The sequence below is a fragment of the Xenopus laevis genome, chromosome 7L, assembly GCF_017654675.1.
Source record: "Xenopus laevis strain J_2021 chromosome 7L, Xenopus_laevis_v10.1, whole genome shotgun sequence".
Classification (NCBI taxonomy): domain Eukaryota; kingdom Metazoa; phylum Chordata; class Amphibia; order Anura; family Pipidae; genus Xenopus; species Xenopus laevis.
Window position 1 is genome coordinate 117,325,535 of NC_054383.1, and position 27,875 is coordinate 117,353,409.

At 39.2% G+C, this 27,875-nt stretch overlaps 1 protein-coding gene across 1 annotated transcript; it reads right to left on the reverse strand.

The window, feature by feature from the left end:
- Positions 1–1,097: 1,097 nt before the first annotated feature.
- Positions 1,098–27,875, reverse strand: bax.L (BCL2-associated X protein L homeolog). The gene is made up of 6 exons (XM_018226356.2): positions 27,656–27,875; positions 11,336–11,384; positions 9,780–9,935; positions 8,374–8,509; positions 8,177–8,281; positions 1,098–7,000 (listed from the first exon to the last, which is right to left on the reverse strand). The coding sequence occupies exons 1-6, from the start codon at positions 27,771–27,773 to the stop codon at positions 6,899–6,901; spliced, it is 666 nt and encodes a 221-aa protein (XP_018081845.1). The 5' UTR covers positions 27,774–27,875; the 3' UTR covers positions 1,098–6,898.

Sequence of the window (27,875 nt, forward strand, 5' to 3'; positions counted from 1 at the left end):
GATGAACCCTTTAATGGGAGTAATTGTGCAACTATATAAATGAGCCCTATACATTCTATTAAACCATAATGAATTTAATATGCACATTGTGACACTGATAGATAAATGAAGATATCTGAAGATGGATGAACATGCAGCTGTCACATTTTATCTACAGTATACTCGGGCAAAAAAAAAAACATTTTCTTGCTTGTACAATTATTATTTCAGTAATAGTAAATGCAAGCTGTAGGAGGAGACGTGCCATTTAGTTCTCTATAAAACTAAAGGTTATCAAAAGTTGGGTAGAAATGCTATGTATTATGTTTGGGGGTTCTTTACTAGCCCAAAACAACCGCAGTCCTTTAGGAATAAAGATCTGTGCCTCTAAATATGCCTCCAGTAGCTCCTCATCTTATTTTCTGGTGATTCACTGCACATGCTCTGGGCTGCTGTCACTTACATATGCTTAAAGGGCTCTACAAGGACTAACAAGGACTATACAGCACATATATAATATTAATGATCCAAGGCTGATTATTAATTCATTTACATTCCATGGCAGACACCAGTGCAATTAGCATCAGAATATATCTGTAGGCTGGAATATTGTTTACATTTTCTATCTGTAGCAGTACAAAAAAGCACTAATGTAAACCAAAAAAATTGTATGAAAACTGAACTGTGAAAAATAAAGGCACCATTATGCAACAATATAGTGACTTTCCGTAGTTTTTGGCAAAAATGGAGTGGAAAGTATTCGTTATCCAGAAAGCTTCGAATTAAGGGAAAGCTATCTCCCCTAGACTCGATTGTAATCAAATAATAAAAACGATTTCCTTTTTCTCAAATAATAAAAGTTTCTTTGTTCTTGACCTTAAGATATAATTAATTCTTATTGAAGGCAACACAATCCTATTGGGCTTTATTAATGTTTAAATGATTTTTTAATAGACTTATACTTAAGGTATGGAGATACAAATTAAGTAAAGATGCATTAACTGGAACCCCCCAGGTCCCAAGCAATCTGGATAACAGGTCCCATACCTGTAGAACAAAGACTACAGCGACACCTAGTGGAAGATCTTGCAACAAATTCCACACAAGGAGACATCAACTGTGTTGGTACCAAGAGCTTTTTTATTTCAGTTGGATTACACATTAAAAAAAAAAATCTTGGCTTCACCATCCAAAATGTAATACAGTTACTGAATATAAACTGTTAGATTTGCATAGAACACACCCAACACTTTGCAGTGTCAATGCAATGATTTAAGCACAAAGCACCAGTTACACAGAGGAGATCTCTCTATGGTGAGAGACAGAGGTAAGAGTTAGAAACAGGCTTGATAATCCTCAATTGCAAGTCAAGGAAATGAATACTCTTGTAGGAAGAAAAAAAACATAAAGACTATGGCACACTGGGGTCTTTTAACCAGCATAAGTCAAAAACACCCAACTGTTAGACACCGATTGACTCTCACTGAGTTGATAGGTCATTGGAGTGCCAGCTCCATAGGTACAAAGTATGAGTCTGAATATTTAATATACCTCAATGGTTACACAGCCTCTAGAAGAAAAGGTATATCTTCAATCTCCGCCTCAGTTGTCTGTGCATTATTCAGCCAAACTAATAACTAGAGCAACCCAAGACGTAATGAGAGATATTAAAGGACATGTAAAACCTACATTTTCCTACAATGGTATTTGTACTGCATATACCCCCTCCATTTGCCAGCGCCATCACATTTTCCTAAATAGCAGCTTTCAACTGGCGGCCATTTTCATCAGTAAACAGGACATGTATGCTATAAAGTTAATGCAAAGCAGAATACAGGGTTACACAGACACAATAAACAAAAAGTTCTGCTGTGGTTCAGCACTATAATGGTTAAGCTCAGGAGAGGTGGTTATGAGAAAGAAATAGGATCAGACAGCAAGTTTCTATGGGAACCAGTAATGCTATCTCTTCATTGGCTGTTAGACTGGAGGGTATGTTTAGTAATCTGAGAAGAACTGAGCATGCTCATAAGTCAACAGCCAAAGCAAATTCCTTAAGGAGGGGACTGAGTGGGTTGGAGGAGGAGAAGGAATTCTAAGTGATTAAGGGGATGCTGCAGCCATAATATTAGGTAACCTTTTAACAACTAGAGTGGCAGTTCTCTAAAGATTTCAAAGAGGCGGTTCACTATAAATTTTCGTAAGGAGGGTTTACATGTCCTTTAACAGAGGCTATTAAAAAAAAAAGTTCACTGTGCTCTGTATGGCCAGCAGTCTATGAGCTATGACACAGATACTGGAATCACTGGCACTCGAAAGGCAGGTGCAAGCCCTTGCGTATTTATCAGAAAATGCAACGTTTCAGGGTTAGACCCCTTTATCAAGCATGCTTGTTAAAGTGGTCTAATCCTGAAACATTGCATTTTCTGCTAATAAATATGCAAGGGCTTGTCCCTGCCTTTCGAGTGCCAGTGATTCCAGTATCTACTTCCAGTAGGAGGGTGCCGATCCCTCCATCACCGTGCACCAGGCAATCAACACGTAGGCCAGGGTGTGCGAGCAGAGCTTCTACTTGAATCTATGGCACATTAGGCCATTACAGCTTCCATCATTGGCTGCAGGTCTACTCTCACTGACAATTCCCATACCTATAATTATTACATCCAAATGCCTTGTGCACCATAGCCTTCTAAAGGTAACTATGATGCCTACTTCTAGCAAGCTAAACGTAGCAACTAGTACAGTCATTTGGACCCACAGACAGGCAGACAGATTTAAAAAAAATAAAAACTGCCTGGCCATATTTAAAAGTGTACTCCGCTTTAAAGGGGTTGTTCATCTTTGAGATAACTTTTAGTATGATGTAGAGTGGTTTTCATTTTTTATTATTTAAGGGTTCCGAGTTATTTAGCTTTTTATTCAGCAGCTTTAACTATAAAAAAAAGTAATAATAATAATGAAGACCAATTGAAAAGTTGTTTAGAACTGGTCATTCTATATCATACTAAAAGTTTACGTTAAAGGTGAACCACCCCTTTAAGCCAAAAGAAAGGCCATACAACATATTTTTGCCAAGGATATCAATTTTGTTTTTCTACCATACAAGGAACAGATCCTATAAACCATTGGGTTTTATAGTAAATTATGCGGCTTTAGAAAAAAATACCCTCTGTCTAGGGACATATAAAGTGGTCAATGAACGATTGTCTAATTCCAAGTTTATCGGTCTAAAAGTACATAAAAAAAAAAGGTAAATGCTGCATTTAACATACCACATTCCTAACAAGAGATCCTGAAGAGCGAGATATGAATACAAAACTACTCTTTGTCGGAACATTTTAGAAGAAAAAGCTGCAGAGTTTTGTAGCTGAGGTATAGTGGTATCAAGTATTTCCCCAGTAAGTCTATCATTGCACTGAAACGCCCATCAAATTCTTATGTTCAGAGTTTTTTTTTTTTTGTAAGGGAAATGATCATCACTTGTGCTCAGTGTGAAGCATTAGGCAATGCCCCCTTTCACAGGTGCTAGCTTTAATACATATACAATACCCCCCAAAATAAAAACACTTGTAATAATGCACATTGTAAGCGGCGTAAGCTCTAAGGGCTACACTAGAGCCATATCAAAAATGCATTCTATAAAGATGAGTTTAGAAAACCTGGGGCAATTCTCAACTCTGCATCACAGTAAATTAATCCAGAACATGTTTTTTTTCATAGACTACTGTCCTAAATCTCATTTTCACAATATATTTCTGAAGTCCTTTATCCCTGCTTTGCCCCTAGAGCTTACAGATTTAAAGACATAAACAAAAGGATATCGGAGTTTCCCTTAAAAGAAAAAAAAAATAAGTTAAACTATCACTAGCAAATATTAAGTTAAAAATAACACAAACGTAAAAATCGCCTCTAATCTGGGATGCAGTACAGGTATGGGACCGGTTATCCAGAATGCTCGGGACCTGGGTTTGTCTGGATAAGGGATCTTTCTGTAATTTGGATCATCATACCTTACGTCTACTAGAAAATCACGTAAACATTAAATAAATCCAATAGACTGGTTTTGCTTCCAATAAGGATTAATTATATCTTAGTTGGGATCAATTATAAGGTACTGTTTTTTTATTACAGAGTAAAGGGAAATTTTTTTAAAATCTGGATTAATGGAAGATGGTCTTCCTGTAATGTGGAGCTTTCTGGATAATGGATCCCATACCTGTATCCCTAAATCCCAAGTAGGGTGCTAGAGTCAAGGTAGAAGCAGTACTTTAACTGCTTTAGGGCATGGACTTTCACAGCCTAGTTATTTGTCAATAATCAAAGTATTCTTTAAAAAAAAGTGGGGTTTCAACGAAAAGGTAAAATTGACATTTACAATGAGGTTGACAGTGTTAATCTTAGGCAATTTTTTTTTTTTTTTTTAAATATTGAGGTTTCTAAATCTGAAATTTCTGCAGTTTTCCAGTATGGAATTTAAATTGCAATCTGGTTACAAGGGAAACTGGACTGTAATAGCAGGAAACTGTGATAGAATATAAAGGATAAAAAAAAGTCTAGTCTTACAATCACTGACCCTAGCAACCAGAGCATACGTTGAAAGTTAGGCTGGTGAGCTGCATAATAACCAGGCCCACAATTCAAAAAAAATTAAGAGCCATTGCAAAGTTTCTCGGAATACACCACTCAAGCAGTAATAACTAAACTTCCCCTTTAAATATTTGTCAACAGGTTTGGACATAACAGTTTATAGATAATATAGCCTTTACAGTTTTAAAGGTCTAAATGCTTGTTGGTGCATTTCCATAGATACCGTTTATTAATGAGTTACAATAACTTTGAAGTCTGTTCTTCCCTTAGTTGAAAGCAAGAGGAGTTTTCAAAGCACAAGGAAAGCCTGAGTTTCAAAGGGGGGGGGGTTCAATTTGTTACACAATACCCAGTTAAGGCGATGGCAGTTTGCCCTTAAGAAAACTAGTGAACTGGCAAGTGATCAGTGTCGCTGGGGGGTGCCTAACAATCTGGTACCCACAATGACTACCGCTTTCCTGGTTTTTAAAATGATCCATCTACCGGTCTTAAGTTTTTATGCTGAAAAGTGTCATGAATTGAAAAACCCTTAAGTATGTTGGATCTGGCTACTCTTTGCTGCCATTATAGTATTGTGGCAGAAATTAAATCACAGTGCACGTGCATGTTATTCCTGGATGGACAATAACCGTATTTGGATGTGGTTCACTTCCAAATTCCCTGGAGCTATAAAAAGTACCAATCGACGAGCACTCCGTGTTTACTCGTACGTTAAAAGTAATGAACTTTTGTTTCAGCTTTCCTGATGCGTAATGTTTCGTATCAACGTTACGTAGTTGTTACATATCGTTGATACCAAAGGCGTCAGGAAAGTGATGTTTTTAACAAGCTGAAATAAAAGTTCATTCTTTTAACCTATGAGTGAACACGGAGTGCTCATCGATTGTTTCTTCTGCTTGTGATTCACCCTCAGGTACGGGTTCAGGGCGATGCACCCGAACCACTCGTTTTATATGGTAAGTGCCTTCTATTATACTACCCTTACACACGGTTTGAAGCATCTGTAAACCCAAGAACAGGACCGGGGTTTTTACACCCGGGTCATCGTGAAATCCGGGTGAGCAGTTTAATTCAAAGTGTTGTAGAATTAACCGCATGTTTGAAATCTGCACCAAATAGCAAGGCGTTATATATAAATATAGAGTGCTTTTTGCAGCGGTGTTCACATATACATGTAGATAGTGAACAGAACCAGATTGAGCATTTTTTTCATTGTTCTGCTATAAAAAGTACATCACCCAAGTTTGCCATCTAACTGTCGGACACACAAACGGACACTCATCTGTACCACTAGACATTTCAGCTTTGCTGTGCATTTTTATGCCTTAATTCATCTCATTGTGCCCTGTGGGTCTGACTGGTATAGAAAGAGACCCTCAAGGCCAAGTGAAATCCTAGGTTGACACACAAATGTACTGTACAGCAAATGCAAGGTAAAATAATCACTGGTGCTGAGCCTAAAACTGCCAACAGCAAACTGGTATGAGGTATTCACGTTCTATTGAACCGGGAAGGCAAATGTGTGACTAAAAAAAAAAAGCAGATAACTACATATAAAGCAGTAACTTGTTTTTGCTGTCCGAGGATGTAGATAGTTGTAGTTAAACATCTCAGGTTCAGACTTCTACTAAAATCTTCTATATAAATTTTATGTTAAGAGCATCAATAAATCCAAACTGCCTAATATCTCGTTGAGTGAACTACTCTCAGGGAACTCGATTAATGCAAAGCAATCACAGGCATAAAGAGGGCTCCTAAAAGCAAACATTTCCTCAGTGAGCTCCAAGACCAATTGATTGAAATATGAAAAATGTCCAAAGACCACCCCTGAAAAGTGCCGTTTGTGCTCGTGATTAACACACAATGTGGTTTTCCCAGCCCTGAGAGAAGCCTTTTCACTCTGTAAATAACGGAAATTGGAAACTTCAGGGTGCAAATTATGCAAAAATGGACATTCCTCTTACTTCCTAGCTGACATCTAATACTCATCTGCAAGCAGGTGTGCACCAATACACAGCTCTGCATTCCTCTGTCACCCATGCACATTCTATGGTTTTCGCCCCACAAGGTTGGGCAGAGGAGAAGTTCAAGTATTAGATCAAACATCAGTTTAAAAAGTCAATTAAAAAAAAAAAAAAAAAAAGGCACAGGAAAAAAAAAAAAATCAAACATGATCCCCGAATTAAAGGATGTCTGAAGTTCTTAGCCCCAGGGCGCTGCAGTAATGTTCTCTTGGAGCATGTTAAATGGAAGCACCAGTTTGTCAGCACAGAGGTGAATCCCAATTTGCCATGTACTTCCGGTATAAAAACGCTGCATCTATCAGAATATATTAAGACATCCTCCAGATGACAAAAGAGGCAGTGAAGACACCAGCTAAGAACACACAAATGGTTTGCCAAGTAGGGGTGCCAAAGTAGGACAGCATGCCTTCCTATAAAAGAGGGATGAAAAGAAGAGGTTATTCATAAATCTTTTTTTTTTCCAAAAAAATAAATAAAGAATGCAGAAAAGCTGGAGTCACTTGGGAGATGCATTATGTTAGTGACTGTAATCCCTTACCTTTTACCCTTGGCCAACACTCCTGTGAAAACAAACAGTGGCGTGTGATAGATTTCAGCAGGGAGGGCCACCACCATCTTCCCCTAGCTTTCCATGCATTCCCTGCAGCTCTTCAGATTTGACACATGCACAGTGCAGACCGGTTGAGTTCTGTACTGTGCAATTGCCAAATCTGAAAGGCAGACTTCGGTACAGAAGGTTCTTGGGTAAATAAGGGAAGATGGTGCAGCCCTACTATAAACTACTAGTGCATTTTTTAACAGCAGAAGACCACTGGCATGGGATAAGAGACAAGCAATGAGAGTCAATGGGAAATGTTTAGAAAAATCTGCACCCCCGTTGACGCTAGGTTTCATTGTCCTTAAAGGGATTCCTGTCATGATTTTTATGATGTTTTATTTCTAAATTACACTGTTTACACTGCAAATAATTCACTCTACAATATAAAATTTCATTCCAGAACCAGCAAGTGTATTTTTTTAGTTGTAATATTGGTGTGTAGGTGCATATCAGGTCATTTTGCCTGGACATGTGCTTTCAGAAAGTGCTAGCACTTTAGGATGGTACTGCTTTCTGGCAGGCTGTTTCTCCTACTCAATGTAACCGAATGTGTCGCAGTGGGACCTGGATTTTACTATTGAATGCTGTTCTGATCTACCAGGCAGCTATTATCTTGTGTTAGGGAGCCGTTATCTGGTTACCTTCCCATTGTTCTTTTAGGCTGCTGGAGAGAGAAGAGAGGGGATTATATCAATCCAATTTGCAGCACAGCAGATAAGAGTGACTAAAGTTTATCAAAGCACAAGTCACATGCCTGGGGACAACTGGGAAACTGACAATAGGTCTAGCCCCATGTCAGATTTCAAAATTAAATATAATAAAATCTGTTTGCTTTTTGAGAAATGTATTTCAGTGCACAATTCTGCTGGAGAGATACTATTAACAGTATCCCTTTAAGGGTGAAAAATTAAAATTTTCTCCAACACCCCTTAGTAAAATTTTCTGTGTACAACAGCTTCCTACCTGTAATTTAAAAACCCATACTCACCCAGCCTCCTTGATCCCGTATCCACTGGACAACATACTGCCGCAGGTAATCCATGGTCCAGTCAATAATGGTGCGTATCATCTCAGGAACGTTTGTGCAAAGAGCCTAGAAACAAAGCACAAAGATTAACATATTGTAAAATGATTCAATGATTTAAAATCAAACCATAGTAGACTGCAAACAGTGCCATGATTTACCTTTACAACAAGTTTCCAGGCAAAGTAGAACAGGGTAACAACTCTTCCCCAGTTAAAGATCCCATCTGCAAACAGCTCCTTGGCCACACGAAAAAATACCTGCTTGGGTGATGTGCAGGGTACACTATCAATTCTCCTACATAGATGGAGGAGATAAAAAATAAACGGTCAATTTATAGTAAATATAAAATGCAAGCAATGAATATTAACTACAATCAATAAATAGATGAGCAATTAGAAAGATCTAGAAAAAGGTTTTCAGACAGAATGGATGAACATTCTTATTTATCCAGCAGTTTAATGAGAGAAATACTTCTGGGCTGCTGTGGTTTTCTAGACCCTGTAGTAAATCTGAACTGGTTATTCCAGTTATTCATCTTTTAAAATTTACATTATGAGAATGTAATACTTGTGCAGGTTACAATGTTTACACTGCAAATAATTCACTCTACAATATAAAATTTCAGTACTGAACCAGCAAGTGTATTTTATTTTTGTTGTTGTAATATTGGTGTGCAGGCAGCTATCTCAGGTCATTTTGCCTGTTCATGTGCTTTCAGAAAGAGCCAACACTTTACTTTCTGGCAGACTTTCGATTCACCTACTCAATGTAACTGAATGTGTCGCAGTGGGACCTGTGAATGTGTCGCAGTGGGACCTGGATTTTACTATGGAGTGCTGTTCTTAGATCTATCAGGCAGCTGTCATCTTGTGTTAGGGAGTTGTTATCTGGTTACCTTTCCATTGTTCTGCTGATGGGGGGGATGAGGGGAAGGGAGGGGTGATATTAACTTACAACGTAGCAGTAAAGAGTGACTGAAGTTTATCAGAGCACAAGTCACATGACTTGAGGGCACCTGGGAAAGAGACAATATGTCTAGCTCCCTGTCGTTTCAAAATTAAATGTTAAAAAAAAAATTTCTTTTGAAAAACGTATTTCAGTGCAGACATCTGCTGGAGCTGATGTGTTTTGAACAAATCTTTTTTTTTTTCTTATCACAATATCCCTTTAAATATTTGCTGTGTTAGGCTGTGTGGTGGCATTGCAATAATACCATGAACCCAAGGATAAAAACGTGCTGCCCCAACTGTCACTTAATAGCACTGAACAATGTTGGGGGGTGATTAGTGCACAGCAAGAGTGTGCGCCTGCTACTGCAACATTTGTTGCTCTGTTAGACTAATGTCACACAGTGCATCCCCTAACTAAAAAGACACTACACAGTCATAAAATAAGATAGTTAGATTTTTCTGTGAACACATGGTAAGGATTGAATAACACCCAGCATACAATCTATCATCTAGAAAGTCCTAGGCAACAGTCCGGATCCAGTCTTACAGAAAGCATATATGGAACACTGAAAAGATAACGTGTATGTATGAGGCAAGATTCAAGCAGGCAATACCTCTGTAGCTCTATGTTTGCATCCAGCTCATCGCCTATTTTCCTTAGACACTCACTAAGCCGCTTTATAGATGGGTCAGTCTGTTGGGATAAGCCAGGGAATAGAGAGGTTGCACAGGCTACATCAGGGTTGTTTTGCAGCCGGTCAGAGATGAACCTGATAAGTGGAGTAGAGAATAAAACAACATCAGTACATCGTAGTCTAGTTACATCCAGTCTTAAAATATTCTACAGCAAAGACTTCCATATCAATGGCTGGTCTACTATACTACTTTCAACAGAATATATAGGGTGTCTAATAAGTCTGTTGTATCTGGTTGAGCAACAAAAACTAGTACAACGCTAATAAAGAAGAGTAGGCATGTGGGTGCACAAAGTTTGATGGTATGCCCCTTCCACGGGTGCAATCACAAGAGTTCATTTATGATCACTGGGCAAACTTGGACTGTTTGCTTTGCAATGAGCCAAACCAGCACCAGGGATTGTCCTGTACCCAGGCAAGGGAGCTGCAGTGAACACTTGAGAGAGCAGGCAAGAGGGCACGAAGCACCAGTATGCAGGCCAGGTGGTTAAAGGAAAAGGAAAGCTACCGAGGCAGTTTATTGCCAATAGATTAACCACAACAGTACAAGCTAGAATGCTACATTTATTTTGTAGAATGCTTTACAGAGTAAACCGCTCTGGAAGCTCTCTCTCTGTTTGTTTAGGATAACAGCTGCCATATTAGCTTGGTGTAACATCACTTCCTGCCTGAGTCTCTCCCTGCTCCGACTACAGCAGGTAGGGGAGGAGCAAACTGAGCATGCTCAAGCTCAAGCCCAAGCCCTGGAGGATTATGCAGAAAACAGGAAGTCTGATACAGAAGCCCATGTGTACACAGTAGAAGGAAAGAAATGCTGTGTTTCTTTTGACAGAGGACTCAGAGCTGCATTACTTTGAGGGTTTACTGGTGTATTTACATAGACCTTTTTTCTAAGGCTTACTTAATTTTAGCCTTTTCTTCTTTAAAGTGGACCTATCACCCCGACACAAAAAGCTGTATAAAAAAAAGTCCTTTTCAAATTAAACATGAAATCCAATTTCTAATTTTTATTAAAGCATTCATAGCTGTTGTAAGCTCATTTAAAAATCTCAGCTGTCAATCAAATGTCTGCCCTTCCTCTATGCCTTGGGCATAGAGGCGGGGCAGACAATTACTTTCACTTTCCATTTAGCACTTCCTAAATGTCACTGCTCTCCACGCATTCCCCAGTTCTCTCCACCATTTAATTGTGTAACCAGGGCATGGGGATGGACATTGGATCGCCCATTCTGGTGCACAAACAAGATTCTGAGATGATGCAAGGCTTGCCTTAACAGGGTCCACAAAATGGCTCCCACCTGCTTGCTGTAATTATGAATTCCCAGACTGAAGGAAACACGATTCAAATAATGTATACAGTGTAATTAAAGTTCATTTTTCTTGACTGTATGTGATAAAATAGGGTTTTGAATAATTTTTGTTGGGTAACAGGTCCCCTTTAAGGAAGAGTGGCACCAATCATTTAAAACACTCACCCATTTAGCAGAAGCTCTCCGGTTTCTAGGATCTGTTCTGTAGATTCAACTGTGGGAACCAAAAAGAACAATCAATGCAATGCAAGATTGGGTTACTGTACAACTGCTCACATTAGCATGCTAATTTTACTTTTCATTGTAAATCATGAAGCAATAGGTCAGGATAAAGCAATCTGTGCAACGTTCTTTTGGACCAGTCCTTCCCAGCAGTGACACACAGTACTGGAAAGAGGTGTCCACCCAAATACTAAACAATTAATATAAGCTTCATCATATTGAAATAGGAAACTTTCTAAATACAATCAATTAAATATTCTGCATTGTTTCTGAAATAATCAAGTTTATCTTCACTATCCCTCTCTCAGCATCTGTTTCTCCTCAGAAACTTTATTATTTCAGAAACAATGCAGAATAAATTGATTGTATTTAGAAAATTTCTTATTTCAGTATGCTGAAGCTTGTATTAAATTTTCATTTTCCCCAATAGTTACCCTATCAAAAATATGTATGGTGGGCTGATCAATTGCTCAGCACTCTGGCAAATAGAAATTCCAACCAAGATCAATAAAGTCCATGGCCAAGTGGATTTTCTTCCCAGCCCAATAATTCCCTTATAGGGAAGGGCATTAAGAGGAGCAGCTTTTATCCTTTTGTATATGGCCACTTTTTGGCTCATGGCAGGGGGGGTGTACGAATGAACCAGTAAAGAAGCAACAGAAGCCTGTCAGTTGCCTCCACAACTTGCGACAGGCAGTTTCCATTAAAACTAAAGACAGGCTGCTTGACTTAATTTGTTGTAGCTTTTTCCATTTTGCTTTTGTATTTGCTAAATTTAGCTTATTTTCAGGGATGCACGGGAGGGTAAATTGTGTGACTTTTCCTCACAAAACAAGGAAGTAAAAAATGTTTCCACGGTTTCCTTTCCCGCCCTTAATTTGCATATGCAAATGAAAATTTGGACTCTCTTCAGTATTCAGCCGGATCTTTCACGAAGGATTCAGGTATTTAGCCGAATACCAAATAACACACTTTAAAAAGGGCCTTAAGTGCCCGAAACATGTTGTGTGGAGAGACAATAAATGCTTAAAGGGATCCTGTCATCAGAAAACATTTTTTTTCAAAACACATCAGTTAATAGTGCTACTCCAGCACAATTCTGCACTGAAATCCATTTCTCAAAAGAGCAAACAGATTTTTTTTATATTCGATTTTGAAATCTGACATGGGGCTAGACATTTTGTCAATTTCCCAGCTGCCCCTGGTCATGTGACTTGTGCCTGCACTTTAGGAGAGAAATGCTTTCTGGCAGGCTGCTGTTTTTCCTTCTCAATGTAATTGAATGTGTCTCAGTGAGACATGGGTTTTTACTATTGAGTGTTGTTCTTAGATCTACCAGGCAGCCGTTATCTTGTGTTAGGGAGCTGCTATCTGGTTACCTTCTCATTGTTTTTTTGGTTGGCTGCTGGGGGGAAAAGGGAGGGAGGTGATATCACTAACTTGCAGTACAGCATTAAAGAGTGATTGAAGTTTATCAGAGCACAAGTCACGACTTGTGGCAGCTGGGAAATTGACAATATGTCTAAACCCATGTCAGATTTCAAAAATATAAAAAAATCTGTTTGCTCTTTTGAGAAATGGATTTCAGTGCAGAATTCTGCTGGAGCAGCACTATTAACTGATTCATTGTGAAAAAAATTGTTTCCCCATGACTGTATCCCTTTGATTTGCAGTTATCCTGCTTCTGGTGTGTGATTCCCAAGTCTACAATGTATCAAGAATACCAAATAGTGGATTTGATGCATCACTAATTATTTTCCTTTCTTTATTCTCCCCCCAGTCTCTATGAGAGTGCTACTGGCTAAGTTGCAATGGTCTGGCCTCTGTTTGCCCTAAAGGGGTGTGGCCTGATTTGGGGACTTGCTCAACATCATTTGGGAGCATGGCTAGCTGATCAGGTCAATAATGGAAAGCTCCATAGCAAAGACAACACCTTAGAGACGTGTTATGAGAAAACAAGAATAACTTCTCTTTTCTGCTGCAATATTTATTGACCACAATACTCCCACTCAAAATAATGCATGACGACAGCTACACACACACACACAGTGTGGCAAGTGTGTTACATTATTTCTGATAAACAGAAACTGTACAATTCTCAGTCAGATCCACACACCTAACAACCACACAAAGAACCCCTTTTTCACTTCTATCAGTTACCAGGTTGAGCTGTATAATCTAACAGCCACTTATGAAGTGACACTTTACACAACATCCAATTATTCACACTTGTTCTCTTCCCCATGGAAGCTTACAGTCTAATTTTACTCTCACAATCACACTCTAGGGTTCTTCCATTAGAAAACAAAGAAACCACCAGTATGTTGGACTGGACCAGAGTGCTACACTGAACATGACACAGTTATACGATACTGAGCCATTGGTTCTAGGACAATTAAATTATACAAGTTCATTTAAAGTTACATTCGATAAACCACACTTTTACACAGAAGTGTTTTGTGTGGTTCAGACATTTTAAACCCATAACTGTCCCTAACTTCTAAAACCAATCCCAATCCAGACAGAAATGAATTGCCAAGAGAGATTGGTTGGTGTGTGAAGTGGCCATGCTTGAAGTGTGTCCCATCACCTGCCCAAACGTGCATCGGAGGCTCGTGCAGCTGGGGCCCCAGGAGGTATAGGGGCCCCATGAGGCCGTAATACATATACAATTTCAATAATTATTTGTAAACCAGGTCAACCTCTAGACCAGAAATCCCCAACCTTTTTTTACCCATGAGCCACATTCAAATGTAGAGAGAGTTGGGGAGCAATAGAAGCATAAATAATGTTTCTGGAGGTGCAAAATAAGTGCTATTTGTGGCCCCTATGAGGACTGGCAGCCTACAGGAGGTTATGTTTGGCAGTAGATCTGGTTTTTATGTAACCAAAACTTGCCTCCAAGCCTGGAATTCAAAAATAAGCTCCTGCTTTGAGGCCACTGGGAGCAACATCCAAGGGGTTGGGGAGCAACATGTTGCTCACAAGTCACTGGTTGGGGATCACTGCTCTAGACCTGAAAAATAATTTGTTGTAGGGCCCAGTAATATCTAGTTACGCCACTGCTCATGTCCTTAGCCCAAAATCACAAAACCCACAGCTAGCCCAACAGGTCCCACATGCAATTTATTGACAAGTTTACAGCTTAAAGCGCGAAACTCAAGATCAAGGTGGAAGAGGATAAAAAACATTTTTTAAAAATTGCATTTTAAACCCACTAGTACCCTATTTGGCCTATATCGGTGGATCCTAGCTAACTAGCTTAAAATAAATGAACGAATGCCCCTATTTTGGCTCTAGAAAACATCCACCAGACAGATCTCAAGACAGGAGAGGTAACACCATTATAGACAAAAGAAAGCAGGGCCCTGTCCTGTGGTTGTAGGGAACCCCACTCTACCCCCCCCCCAATGTATTTCTTCACTACACCCAGAGATAAAACATCTATAAATACCAAATAAACATTTTTGGAATTGTGACCTGCCCCAAAACTATAGACCCTAGGTAAGTGCCTCTGCTGGCTACCCCTGGTCCCGGCTCGGTTTCTACCTCAAGTACTAAATCATACATGAAATCTGTTTTAAGAGGATTTCTACTGAAGACTTTTTGGGAAAACAAAAGTGTAGTTCAATTGAAATAGGTGGCTTCCATTAAAGAATTGTAAAGGGGTGGTTCAACTCTACTTAACTTTTAATATGTTGTTGAATGGCTAATTCTAAGCAATTTTCATTAGGCCTTAATTTTTTTTTTTTTTTTTAATAGTTTTTGAATTATTTGCCTTCTTTTTCTGCCTCTGTCCAGCTTTCAAATACGGACCGCATCTAAACAAATACTCTAAGGCTACAAATTAATTTTTATTGCTATTTTTTTTTTTTTTATTATGCATTCAGGACCTCTCCTATTCATATTACAATCTCTTATTCAAAGCAATGTATGTTGCTAGGGTAATTTGGACACTAGCAACCAGATTGCTGAAACTGCAAACTGATGAGCTGCTGAATAAAAAACAACTCAAAAACCACAAATACTAAAAAATGAAAACCAATTGCAAATTGTCTCAGGATATCACTTTCTACATTATACTAACAGTAAATTTAAAGATGAATAACCCCTTGAAATCGATGTATAAAAATGGAATTTAACATAAAAGAATATTATTTGGAAATAGTATCGTTTTATAAAGCTATCGCGAAATATTATGGACACTGCCAATACTTGTTTAATACGTTGGTAATTCTTAGGGGCAGTTAAGTTAATTTAAAAGTGAAACCCCCTTTAATGTCTTGGAACATTAAAGAGATACTCACACCAGAAATTTAACCTTTCTTTACATCTACCATAAAATTGACTTTGCATGCTTCTTACAATTTTGCCATAAAGTATTTGCCCAATGCGTTTACATTACCTATGTGACTCCCTGTGATCACCTATGAGGGGGCTGCTAAATTTGTGCAGCAGGAGTACTGAGCATTAGAAACTTTAAAATGACATCAAATTTTTTTTAAAAAAAAGATTCGTTAGTATACAACGAAAAAAAACACAGGCAAATGAAACTTTGAAATGGCCAAGTCTTTATTAAGAAATAACTTACCGAAACTCCTCCTCTTCAGAAAAAGTGATCCATTGGGTGGTGCTCGATTTCTCCTCCATGCCTTCCTTATAGGAGAGAGCCAGGGAGGAGAAATCGAGCGCCGCACAATGGATTGTCACACTGACGCCTTTTCTGAAGAGGAGCACAAGCAGAGTTTCAGTAAGTTATTTCTTAATAAAGAAATTTCAACGTTTTCAAAGTTTAATTTGTCTTTGTGTTTTTTTTCGTTGTAGACTAAAGAACTTTAAAAAAAAATTGTTACTGGTCCTTTAACTGACAGGCTGAGATGGGAAAGTCAGGTTGGCAAAACAGTCAGGTTTAGGAACTTCAAGTAACAATAACTTACAAAAATAAAGCTCTCCGCAAAAACATGACCTATAGGTAGTAACTTTTAATGTACATTCAGATTTTAAAAAGTTTTTAGTATCACTTTAAGGAATCTGTACCAAGCTAGACATACAGCAGCCCTATAAAACTAAAACATTGAAACCATCCCCATTGTTTATATGTAAATGTGATTTTTAGGGGGAAAAAAAATAATGAAAATCCAACGTTATTGCACGTCCTTATTTACTACCAAACAGGCACCAATACAAAGGGTAAGTCTAAACACTTATTTTCTCAGCTTCCTGGTATGAGTCACCTTCCCGTCTGCATGTTTAGGTATCTCTCACTAGTCTCCAAGACCACAGACGTGTACCTGAAACTCATTGCTTTTGTAGGTCTAATAATTAATGGGGACAATGGAGAAAAATAAACACACAGATTTAATAAATATGAGCAATTCTGCTGGCAACAAGGTGGTGTTTTGGGTTGAAAATGCAAAACACTAAGGTACCACCTAGATGGATATTGTCCAATACGCTAAAGAATTTTGAACAGTGTGATTAAGAGGCACTGGTAGAAAGCCAAACAAAACATAGGCATGTGTTCCAAAAACAAGTTCTAATGGTGAATCAGGTTTCCATGTAACAAAGGTGACCAGTCATTTCTTTGTAATGGGTGCTTTAATCATTCTCCGAGGCTAAACCACTGCAGAGGATCTTTTTTTAGATACAGGAACTTTCCAAACAACTGGAAAGTAGCAATCCACGTGAAACAAATGTCCTGTATTGGCCAAGCACATTCCAGCCTGATACGTGGACCTGACAAAACCCCATTATAGGAAGAGGCTACAAATATGAAACAGAAAGGTGGCCATGCCTTGTGTAGCAATGAGCAAAGCACATCAGCCTGTGTATGGAAGCCTTTGCACATACAGGCATGGGATCCGTTATCGGGAAACCCGTTATCCAGAAAGCTTGACTCTATTCTATCCAAATCATCCCAATTTTTTTAAAATGATTTCCTTTTTTCTCTGTAATAATAAAACAGTAGCTTGTACTTGATCCAAACTAAGATATAATTAATGGAAGCAAAACCAGCCTACTGGGTGTATTTCATATTCAAAGGAGAATTCAGCCCTTTAAGAAAAAAAACAAAAAAACATTTTGCCGGTTTGCATCAACTGCGCATGCGCCGAAACTCATGAAAATTGCCGATCTCCCACTCAGCTTGCTGAAGACCCGGAAGATAGCTGCATGGAACTCCGATGCCAGAATCTGCGCCAAGGGGTAAGTATAAAGTATGTGGCATTTCCCCGGGGGGAGGTACGGGTTTTATTCTTAAAGGGTTGAACAGTAACATCAAAAATGAAAAAAAAAAAAAAAAAGTGTTTTAGAAAGTAATAAAATTATAATGCAGTGTTGCCCAGCAGATAAGCTCTGTAGAACATAATGGTGTTCTGTTATCCACTATTTAACCTGTGCCATATAGACTTTTTTCAATTTCCGCCATTGCTACACAGCAGCTTGTTTATATGAACTATAGTAGTGTTTCTGAAGCCAACAGATCAGTTTTACCAGTGCAGGGCAACACTATATAATATTTTCATTATTTTAAACACTTTAATTTTTTGGTTTTACTGTTCCTTTAAATGATTTTTTAGTAGATTTAGAGTATGTAGATCCAAGTTATTAAAGAACCATTATCTGGAAAACACCAGGTCCCACACTTGTATTACTTCAGGTAAAATCACAGATTATTAAACATGCACCAATAACATACTATAAGGGGCCCGAAGGCTCAGACAGGAATAGCAGACCAAGGAGGAAGCACCAGTCCAAGAGATAGAGGTACAGGCAAGGTTTTAGAAAGAGAGTGGTCAAGTCCAGGCAATATGGTCGGTTCAGGCAGCAAGGGTTCGGTAAACAGGAACAGGCAAGGATCAATACACAAAGGTCAAGACAATAACAGTTGAAGCGCACCCAGGAACTCACAATGAAGAACCTATTGTAGGGCAATGTGAGCAGTGTCTCAGCGTCTTTTATAGGCCTCCTTTGGCGCCAAAATTAGACGCAGTGACGTCATGACGCTGGTGTCCTCACACATGCGTTTGAGGCTGGCGTCCATTCTGACGCTAACGCTTCGGCGCCGGCGACCAATTCTACGCCGGCATGTCACTGAGCTGCAACCAGGAGGGACCACATGGAAGACGCTGCCATCTTGGGACGCCAGGTAAGATTTCCTTACACATGCATGGTCAATATCTCACTCCAAAAATCAATGAAGTATGTACAGTATACTCTGCACTTTTGGATAAATTATTTTTATTATAGTTGGGCATTCAGATCTTTATCACCTTTGGAGTTCCAAATAAACTGCAACTGCATGGCCTATAACTTCACAACACAAGTGTTGTTGCTCCTAGAGGTTTCCATTCACAGTTGAGTGACGCAACTCAAACAGGGCAGAAATGAGGAGCTCTTGTCTATGAACCATTCTATTCCCAATGTTTGTTGCTGGAGATTACATGACTTTGTGCTGAATCAGCAATAGGTAGGGCTTAATTAGCCAATATTACTAATTAGGAGGAACGACAGTATAGGTTTGGTCATATTGAGTATTGCATAATTATGTAACTGGGAAAATACATGTACATCATGGTCAACAGCCAAACGCCAACTCGATTAATTCAGTATAAAGGAAACAGGCTGGGGAGGCTAGATTTTACTGTTATTTTCTATAACTTACCTGGCCAAGCCCTACCCTATTTCCCAGTCTGTTATTCAATATATTCTAGGACTGGTAAAAACACAGATCAATCGCTGTTAATTGGACAATTTCCCTAGTGGATATTAAACACACACACGGTTGTACATGTATGGGACCTGTTATCCAGAATGCACACACACACCTCTGGTTGTACATGTATGGGACCTGTTATCCAGAATGCTCGGGACCTGGTGTTTAACAGATCTTTCCATAATTTGGATCTTCATACCTTCCATCTACTAGAGAATAATGTAATCATGTAAATAAACCCATTAGGCTGGTTTTGCTTCCAATAAGGATTCATTCGTTTGGATCAAGTACAAGGTACTGTTTTATTATTACAGAGAAAAAGGAAATCATTTTTAAAAATTTGGATAATTTGGATAAAATGGAGTCTATGGAAGATGGTCTTCCTGTAATTTGGAGCTTTCTGGATAATGGATCCCATACCTGTACCACATATGTATGATATAACTCTCAGCTGGCTATTTTGTTAGGTCTGAACCTAAGCCTATGATTAAGTGTTGGAACACACAAAACGCGTAAGGCTGTAATCCATACTGGTACTTCAATAAAGACCTTTTAACTACAACTGCCTGGAAGACTGCTCTTTGAGTGCCTACCCTACAAACAATACGGTGATGTCGGCTCTCTTATGCTGAAGGCTCGGGGAAGAGCTTGAGCCTACTCATTCATGTGGTGAGTCTCTCTATAAAGAAATGATTTGGTGATGAGGTCTGATCCTAAGTCGGAAAGTAAATAGATTTAAAGCAACAGCCTGTTGAAGCCCTTTAGTCTGATCTTATAGCAAACGAGTTATGTCTAAATACCATCTCCAGAAAGATGAACTGCTTAAATGGCACAATAACACAAATAAAAGATTTCAAAAGGTAAGGAGTAGGGATGCACCGAATCCAGGATTCAGCCTTTTTCAGCAGCATTCGGATTCGGCCGAATCCTTCTGCCCAGCCAAACCGAATCCTAATTTGCATATGCAAATTAGGGACAGGAGGGAAATGGCGTGACTTTTTGTCACAAAACAAGGAATTAAAAAATGTTTTCCCGTTTCCACCCCTAATTTGCATATGCAAATTAGGATTCAGGTTCAGTATTTGGACTAGACTTTCGCGAAGGTTTTGGGTGTTCGGGCAATCGAAAATAGTGGATTCGGTGCATCCCTAGTAAGAAGACAAAGAAGAGATATGACTATACAGCAACTCAACAAAATTAAACAGAATAATGATGTGTAAAAATAATAAGTTTCTCTTATATTACCATCCACCTAAATAACTGAAGGAGACATTTTGTGTAAAAAATGAGAACGTACCAGTGCGTTATACTCAATTAAATATAGAAGAATTGTGCTTAAAAAAGTCGTGTTTCAGGCAGATTTATTGAATATTTCTGCAAAAACCCTGCTAGTGGCTCCCTTCAACTTCCTGCTCCCTGAATTCTCGGGCTGTGCAGGAGAGCCGGCGGCTCTCATCTCACTGAACCAATCAGCAGCTAGCAGGATCTGATAGGGAACTGAAGCCTGTCTTTGCTTGTGTGACTGAGTGCTGTGATTGGCTGTCCCCCTCCTACTGTGCTTCTGTCAGGGACAGTTAGGACACACCCACCCCTCATTTGAAACAGGGACCAGTGATCATCTATAGGGAGCTCTAATAAAGGGGCTAAATATAAATTTTTAGCAACATGTAAAAGCAACATCATATATTACTCATAATTGCCTACAGAATTATGTGGGTTTTCATTTATCCTATATGTCTACTTTAAGCTGACCATAAAGCCAAAGCATATGAATCAGCAGTTATAGGGGTTGTTCACCTTTAAATTAACCTTTAGTATAACGTTGAGAGTGATATTCTGAGCTAATTTGCAATTGGTTTTTATTTGTGTTTTTTGAGTTATTTAGCTTTTTATTCAGAAGCCCTTTAGTTTGCCATTTCAGCAGTCTGGTTGCTAAGATCCAAATTACCCTAGCAACCATGCATAGATTTGAATAAAACTGGAATATGAATAGGAAAGGGTCTGAATAGAAAGATAAGTAATAAAAAGTAATGCATTTGCAGCCTTACAGAGCATTTGTTGTTTAAAGGGGTTGTTCACCTTTGAATTTACTTTTAGTATGATGTAGAGAGTGATATTCTGAGACAATTTGCATTCGGTTTTCATTTTTTATTATTTGTGGGTTTTGAGTTATTTAGCTTTTTATTCAGCAGCTCTTCAATTTACAATTTCAGCAGTCTGGTTGCTAGGGTCTTAATTACCCTAGCAACCATGCATTGATTTGAATAAGAGACTGGAATGTGAATAGGAGAAGCCTGACTAGAAAGATGAGTAATAAAAAGTAGCGATAACAATACACATCTAGCCTTACAGAACATTAGATATTTAGATGGGGTCAGTGACCCCCATTTGAAAGCTGGAAAGTCAAAAAAAAAAGTCAAATAATTAGAAAACTAAATAAATAATAATAATGAAGGCCAATTGAAAAGTTGCTTAGAATTAGCCATTCTATAACATACTTAAAGGGGAAGTAAAGTCTAAAATAGAATAAGGCTAGAAATGCTGTATTTTATATACTAAACATAAACACGAACATACTGCACCACAAGACTAATCAAACAATTGATTTATGCTTTCAAAGTTGGTCGCAGGGTGTCACCATCTTGTAACTTTGTTAAACATCTTTGCAAGACCAAGACTGTCTTGCTCAGTGTGGTTTGGGCTGCTTAGGGATCGTCATAAATTATCAAAACAGGGAACCATACAAAACTGCTTGAGTTTTGCATGGCTGGGAAGTAAGCGGGGGTTCCCCCCGCAGAGCAGTTAGGGACCGTCTGACAATTCCTATCCACAGCAGTAAATGAAGGGAGAATTTCACTGCATACAGTCAGGTTTCTTATAAAAAACAGTACACATTTTTTAATTAAAGTATATTGGAGATAGGTTTCTTTTTCAAGTAAAAATTGGATTTTTTTGTCTTTACATGCCCTTTAAAGTTAACTTAAAGGTGAACCACCCCTTTAAATGGGGTTGTTCACCTTTGAATTTACTTTTAGTATGATGTAGAGAGTGATATTCTGAGACAATTTGCATTCGGTTTTCATTTTTTATTATTTGTGGGTTTTGAGTTATTTAGCTTTTTATTCAGCAGCTCTTCAATTTACAATTTCAGCAGTCTGGTTGCTAGGGTCTTAATTACCCTAGCAACCATGCATTGATTTGAATAAGAGACTGGAATGTGAATAGGAGAAGCCTGACTAGAAAGATGAGTAATAAAAAGTAGCGATAACAATACACATCTAGCCTTACAGAACATTAGATATTTAGATGGGGTCAGTGACCCCCATTTGAAAGCTGGAAAGTCAAAAAAAAAAGTCAAATAATTAGAAAACTAAATAAATAATAATAATGAAGGCCAATTGAAAAGTTGCTTAGAATTAGCCATTCTATAACATACTTAAAGGGGAAGTAAAGTCTAAAATAGAATAAGGCTAGAAATGCTGTATTTTATATACTAAACATAAACACGAACATACTGCACCACAAGACTAATCAAACAATTGATTTATGCTTTCAAAGTTGGTCGCAGGGTGTCACCATCTTGTAACTTTGTTAAACATCTTTGCAAGACCAAGACTGTCTTGCTCAGTGTGGTTTGGGCTGCTTAGGGATCGTCATAAATTATCAAAACAGGGAACCATACAAAACTGCTTGAGTTTTGCATGGCTGGGAAGTAAGCGGGGGTTCCCCCCGCAGAGCAGTTAGGGACCGTCTGACAATTCCTATCCACAGCAGTAAATGAAGGGAGAATTTCACTGCATACAGTCAGGTTTCTTATAAAAAACAGTACACATTTTTTAATTAAAGTATATTGGAGATAGGTTTCTTTTTCAAGTAAAAATTGGATTTTTTTGTCTTTACATGCCCTTTAAAGTTAACTTAAAGGTGAACCACCCCTTTAAATGGGGTCAGTGGCAAATAATTTAAAACCTATAAAAAATGACGACCAATTGGAAACTTGCTTAGAATTGGCCATTCTAGAAAATACTAATAGGTGAAACAAAGACATTTTTCAGTGTGTAATATTAACCAGTAATTGACACAGGCTAGAGGCCAGTGCCTGATACAGAAGTGTTGTACACTTGTGTTGTGAATGGACTAGTGTCCAGCTAAGGACCACTGGCCAAATGGCTTACACAAAAACACAAAACTTAACTCTGAGTAAAAAGAGGGACTCTATTCTTCTCCCTCCTCATCTCTGCTGTCTGTACGTAGACACAGCGAATGTGGGTTTACAACACATGTGCCGACATCTGGCCAAACGACTAGCAAGCCAAAAAATGTGATATTATTTGATCTGGCTATTGACAAGGAAGGCCAGAGAACAACAATGATTTCCCTAGGGTATGTAACATGGGGAAACTTCTAGCCTGTTTCAAATGAAAGCACTCATGCAAGCGTATTTGACACAGTCAAGTCAATGGTGGCTCGTTTTCACCCTTAATCATTATGGGCCTGGGATACTTAAAAGGGTGATCAAAGTACAGGCGTTGATCTGTTATCCGGAAACCTGTTATCCAGAAAGCTCCAAATTACAGGAAGGCAATCTCCAATGGACTCCATTTTAAACAAATAATTTCCATTTTATCTGTAATAATAAAACAGTTCCTTGTAGGGAATCCGTTACTCAGATTTACAGAAAGGCAGTCTCCCATAGACTCCATTTTATCCAGATAATCCAAATTTTTACAAATAATTTCCTTTTTTTCTCTGTAAAAACAAAAACAGTAGCTTGTACTTGATCCCAACTAAGATATAATTAATCCTTATTGGAAGCAAGACCAGTCTATTGGGTTTAATGTTTACATGATTTTATAGTAGACTTGGGTATGAAGATCCAAATTATGGAAAGATCTGTTATCTGGAAAGCCCCAGGTCCCAAACATAATGGATAACAGGTCCCATACCTGTACTGCACAAATGTGAGGAGTTTAGGGTAGCGGATCAAAGTGTGTAAATATGCGGGTTGAGGTTTGGGTTGCAGGCTGTGGGTTCGGGTCTTAGAGATTGGTTCTGCGCAGGACTCCATTATAATCAAATAACCCAGATTTTTAAAAATGATTTCCCTTTTCTCTGTAATAATAAAACAGTACTTTGAACCTAAAATATAATTAATTCTTATTGGAAGCAAAACCAGCCTATTGGGTTTATTTCATGTTATAACAGACATAAGGAATGAAGATCCAAATTACGGAAAGATCCATTATACGGAAAACCCCAGGTCCAGAGCATTCTGGATAACAGGTCCCAAACCTGTACGGCACAGAAGTCAATCAGGCCTATACCTTTTTGTAAAAAAATGCAAAAAGTCAAAAATCCAAAGTTGCATGCAAGTGAAAATAGCATGTTAGGCGACCAATACATTAGACCTGGAGTATACAACGTTAGTCCTACTGAGCAGGGCACATTTTACAAGTGAAACCGAATTATTTCTGCATTTATGAAGAGGCTGTTTTCAGTTTACAGGTGTCATAAAGTATAAAAGCACTACCCATACAAATAATGCATAACTGCGTGAAAACATTCAGACCGAAAACTGGTGTCTGCATTTAAACAACGGAAATACACGGAAAGTGAGTCATAGGCCGCTACACTTACGCTACAACTGGCAATTGCACAATGACAGCCTGACGGCTGCTTCGTTTCAGCACAATCAGTAGATGCCCAAGCCGATATCAATGTACCATTGTAACAAAGCTGTAGGTAAAGCAGAGATTCAGCAGTAGGAATGGAATACAAATTCAATTGGATTTGCTTATTCTGTTTACAGCAACCAGGACAGACGTGTAGGAAAAGGGGAACTAATTGAAGTGAATGGAAAAAATAAACCAGCCTATATATAAATCAAAGGTGAGATCAATACCTTGAGTATGGTGCATCTGATATGCACAGGTATGGAACCGGTTACCCAGAATGCCCCGGGACCTGTTATGCAGAATGCACCGGGACCAGTTATCTACCTCTCCCGTGTGTTCCACCTGTACATCCACTCACTGCTGAGACCGGAAGTGATGTCACACCCGACGCGTTTCGCCGAGGTCAGCATCTTCAGAGGTGGATTTCCTTTCCCTGCTAATTTCCTTATATTGCTTGCGTTGCCATGGTTACACTTCACATTACTTTTGCAAATCCATTCAGTGACCTGGTAACCCCTCCCCCATAAAGCCCATATAGGCACCAGGTTAAAAAAGCTGTTTAAACTACAAAAATACTAGATTTGCCTTTAGAGCGCAGGTTCACTTTCAATCAATGTTTCAGCCCCTCACAGCACTATACGCACAGTAAAGTGGAATTACTACTCCCGCAAGTAGTTTTGGTGCACTTTTCTATTCTCCGGCACCTCCCTCTATTTCCTATCAAGAGCAGGCGTGCTGCCATTGTGACATGAGGTTAGAACTCTGTGATTTGGAACGTGACTCATGATATTGCATACAGAAAGTACAGTGTCCTGCTGATATTGCACTGTCCAAACATCATTTATTTTCTTTATAAAGATAGAGGCTGTGTATTCCACTGCACTTTAAAGTGATTATACATCATTCACATCACTCCCTGCTCCAGCAGAAATTAAAATCTATAATCTTTCACAAACACGCACATAATAATAATCTGCGTGTTTGGAGTGTGCCAATAAACCAGAGAAAACCCAGGCAACTGCCTTATACGCAACCGACCCGCAACCCGCCGACCACCATCAAACAGGGAGTGATGGTGCTGCGAACAAAGTGACGTCATCACAAGTGGGCAGGGACAGAAACAAGTTTATTAAAACTTTAAAAGGAGGAAAATATAGACAATATTACATAAGGTAAGAAATTTAGACGAGACCCACAACCCGACCCGCATCTATACCTGCACCTGAAAATCCTCCCTGCATTCCGCAGGGTGCCTGCTTTTTTTGCAGGTAACCCGTGGGTACCAGACCCGCTGCAGATAGTGCCCTGGCTAGAACCGAACTTTAGGACCCAAGCACTGCAACTGCGCCACGGTACTACCCATCAGAATGGTAACATTTCAGGCAGAATTGCAGGATAGGCCGCTGCACTGCTGTTCTCATGAGATATTCCAAAAGGGAAGAGATTATGGGTGTTCTAATGCCAATTTTAAGCAAATAAGAAAAAAAATGGGAAAATTGTGTAGCATTATCCATTACACAAAGCACCCTGCACTGCTTATCTCACGTCCCAGGTTCTGGCATCAGTTATACTTTTCTTCTGGGTCAAAGCACATTTGGCTCACACAGCAAGCCCGCATTGGGGACGTAGTACAGGGCATATAGAAGGCACAGCAGTCGCAAGCCAATATATTAGATTGTAGATTTGTTTGGTTTAGGGATGCACCGAATCCAGGATTCGGCAAAGACTCTTGCTTTTTCAGCAGGATTCGGCAGAGCCCTTCTGAATGGCTGAACAGAATCCAAATCCTAATTTGCATATACAAATTAGGAGCGGGGAGGGAAAACAAGTCGGCCGAATTCAAAATAGTGGATTGCTAGTTTGGGCCTCAAATTAAAACAAATGCAAATTCTTTTTTTTTTATTATTCATAGCTGTTGTAAACGCATTTACAAATTTCAGCTGTCAATCAAATATGGCCTATTACTTTCACTTTCCATTCAGCACTAACTAGATGTCACTGCTCTCCCCACATTCCTCCCCCCCCCCCCCCCCCCGTTCTCTTAACCGTTTAATTGTGTAGCCAGGACATGGGGTTGGACTTCGGGTCCCCCATTCTGGTGCACAAACAAGATTCTGAGATGATGCAAGGCTTGAAATAACAGTGCCCACAAAATATATCCTGCCTGCTTGTTATAATTATGAATTCCCAAAATATAGGAAACAAGATTCAAATATGTTATAGAGTGTAAGTAAAGTTCATTTTGTTTGACTAATGTGATAAAATAGGATCTGGAATTTTTTTTTGGCAAAGGGTCCCCTTTAATTCCCCTTTGCCCATAGAATTCCCTTCGAAGGAAGATGTGAGAAAGATTAGTGGGTGAGGGGTGACACTAGTTGGGTGCCCTCCTTGCCATAAACAGAATGTGTCCTTAACAATTAGAATATTCAGAGACTGAAGCAGGGAGTGATCTGATGAGTATTTGGGGTTTGTAACGTTGTATGTCAAATATAGAGAAGGGATTCACAACCAATAGAACTATAAATGCAGTGAACTACAACTCCCTCCAGCCAAAGTAACAGGGGCTGTAGCACAGCATCATTTCGGGGGTTTCCAGGCTGCCCATCACTGATACAAAGTAGTAGTATTACAGACGGTGTCTCAGAGAAGAAACATTGGTATAAGTACGATAAACGCTTTACTTGTTGCACTACAACTCCCAGCATCCCACTACGCCGGCCAGTGATACAAGTTGTGCGGTAAAGTTGGGGGCTGGGGTACAAGATTGCTGCCATAATAAGGAATATACCAAGAAGTGATACTGAGCATGTCGCTGGTGTTGGAAGCCCCCCGGGGCCGCCTCCACCCAAGTTACCGCCATTCCGTTGCACTCACCTGTTCCGCTACGGTCACCTGTAGCCCCAAGACTCGAACCCCCGGCAGCCCCGCCTTCCTCCTGCTTATTGTCTTTCTCGTCCGCGGGCCTATCCCCGCCGGCTCCATGTGTCTCCATTCCCGCTGCAAGAAATGCGACTGAAACACAACTGCAGCTAACACGCTAATGCTCACTACCGCCAACAGCACCGCAGCTTCCCGTAGAACTGCCCCTATCGAG

Bases quoted from the DNA above. Each gene is read 5' to 3' on its own strand.
- bax.L (XM_018226356.2), bottom strand. From the start codon at position 27,773: ATGGAGACACATGGAGCCGGCGGGGATAGGCCCGCGGACGAGAAAGAC. The intron at 9,936-11,335 runs GTGAGTGTTTTA...TCCACTTATCAG, and splicing joins GGAGAGCTTCTGCTAAATGG to GTTCATCTCTGACCGGCTGC. The intron at 8,282-8,373 runs GTAAATCATGGC...CTTTGTTTCTAG, and splicing joins CCTGGAAACTTGTTGTAAAG to GCTCTTTGCACAAACGTTCC.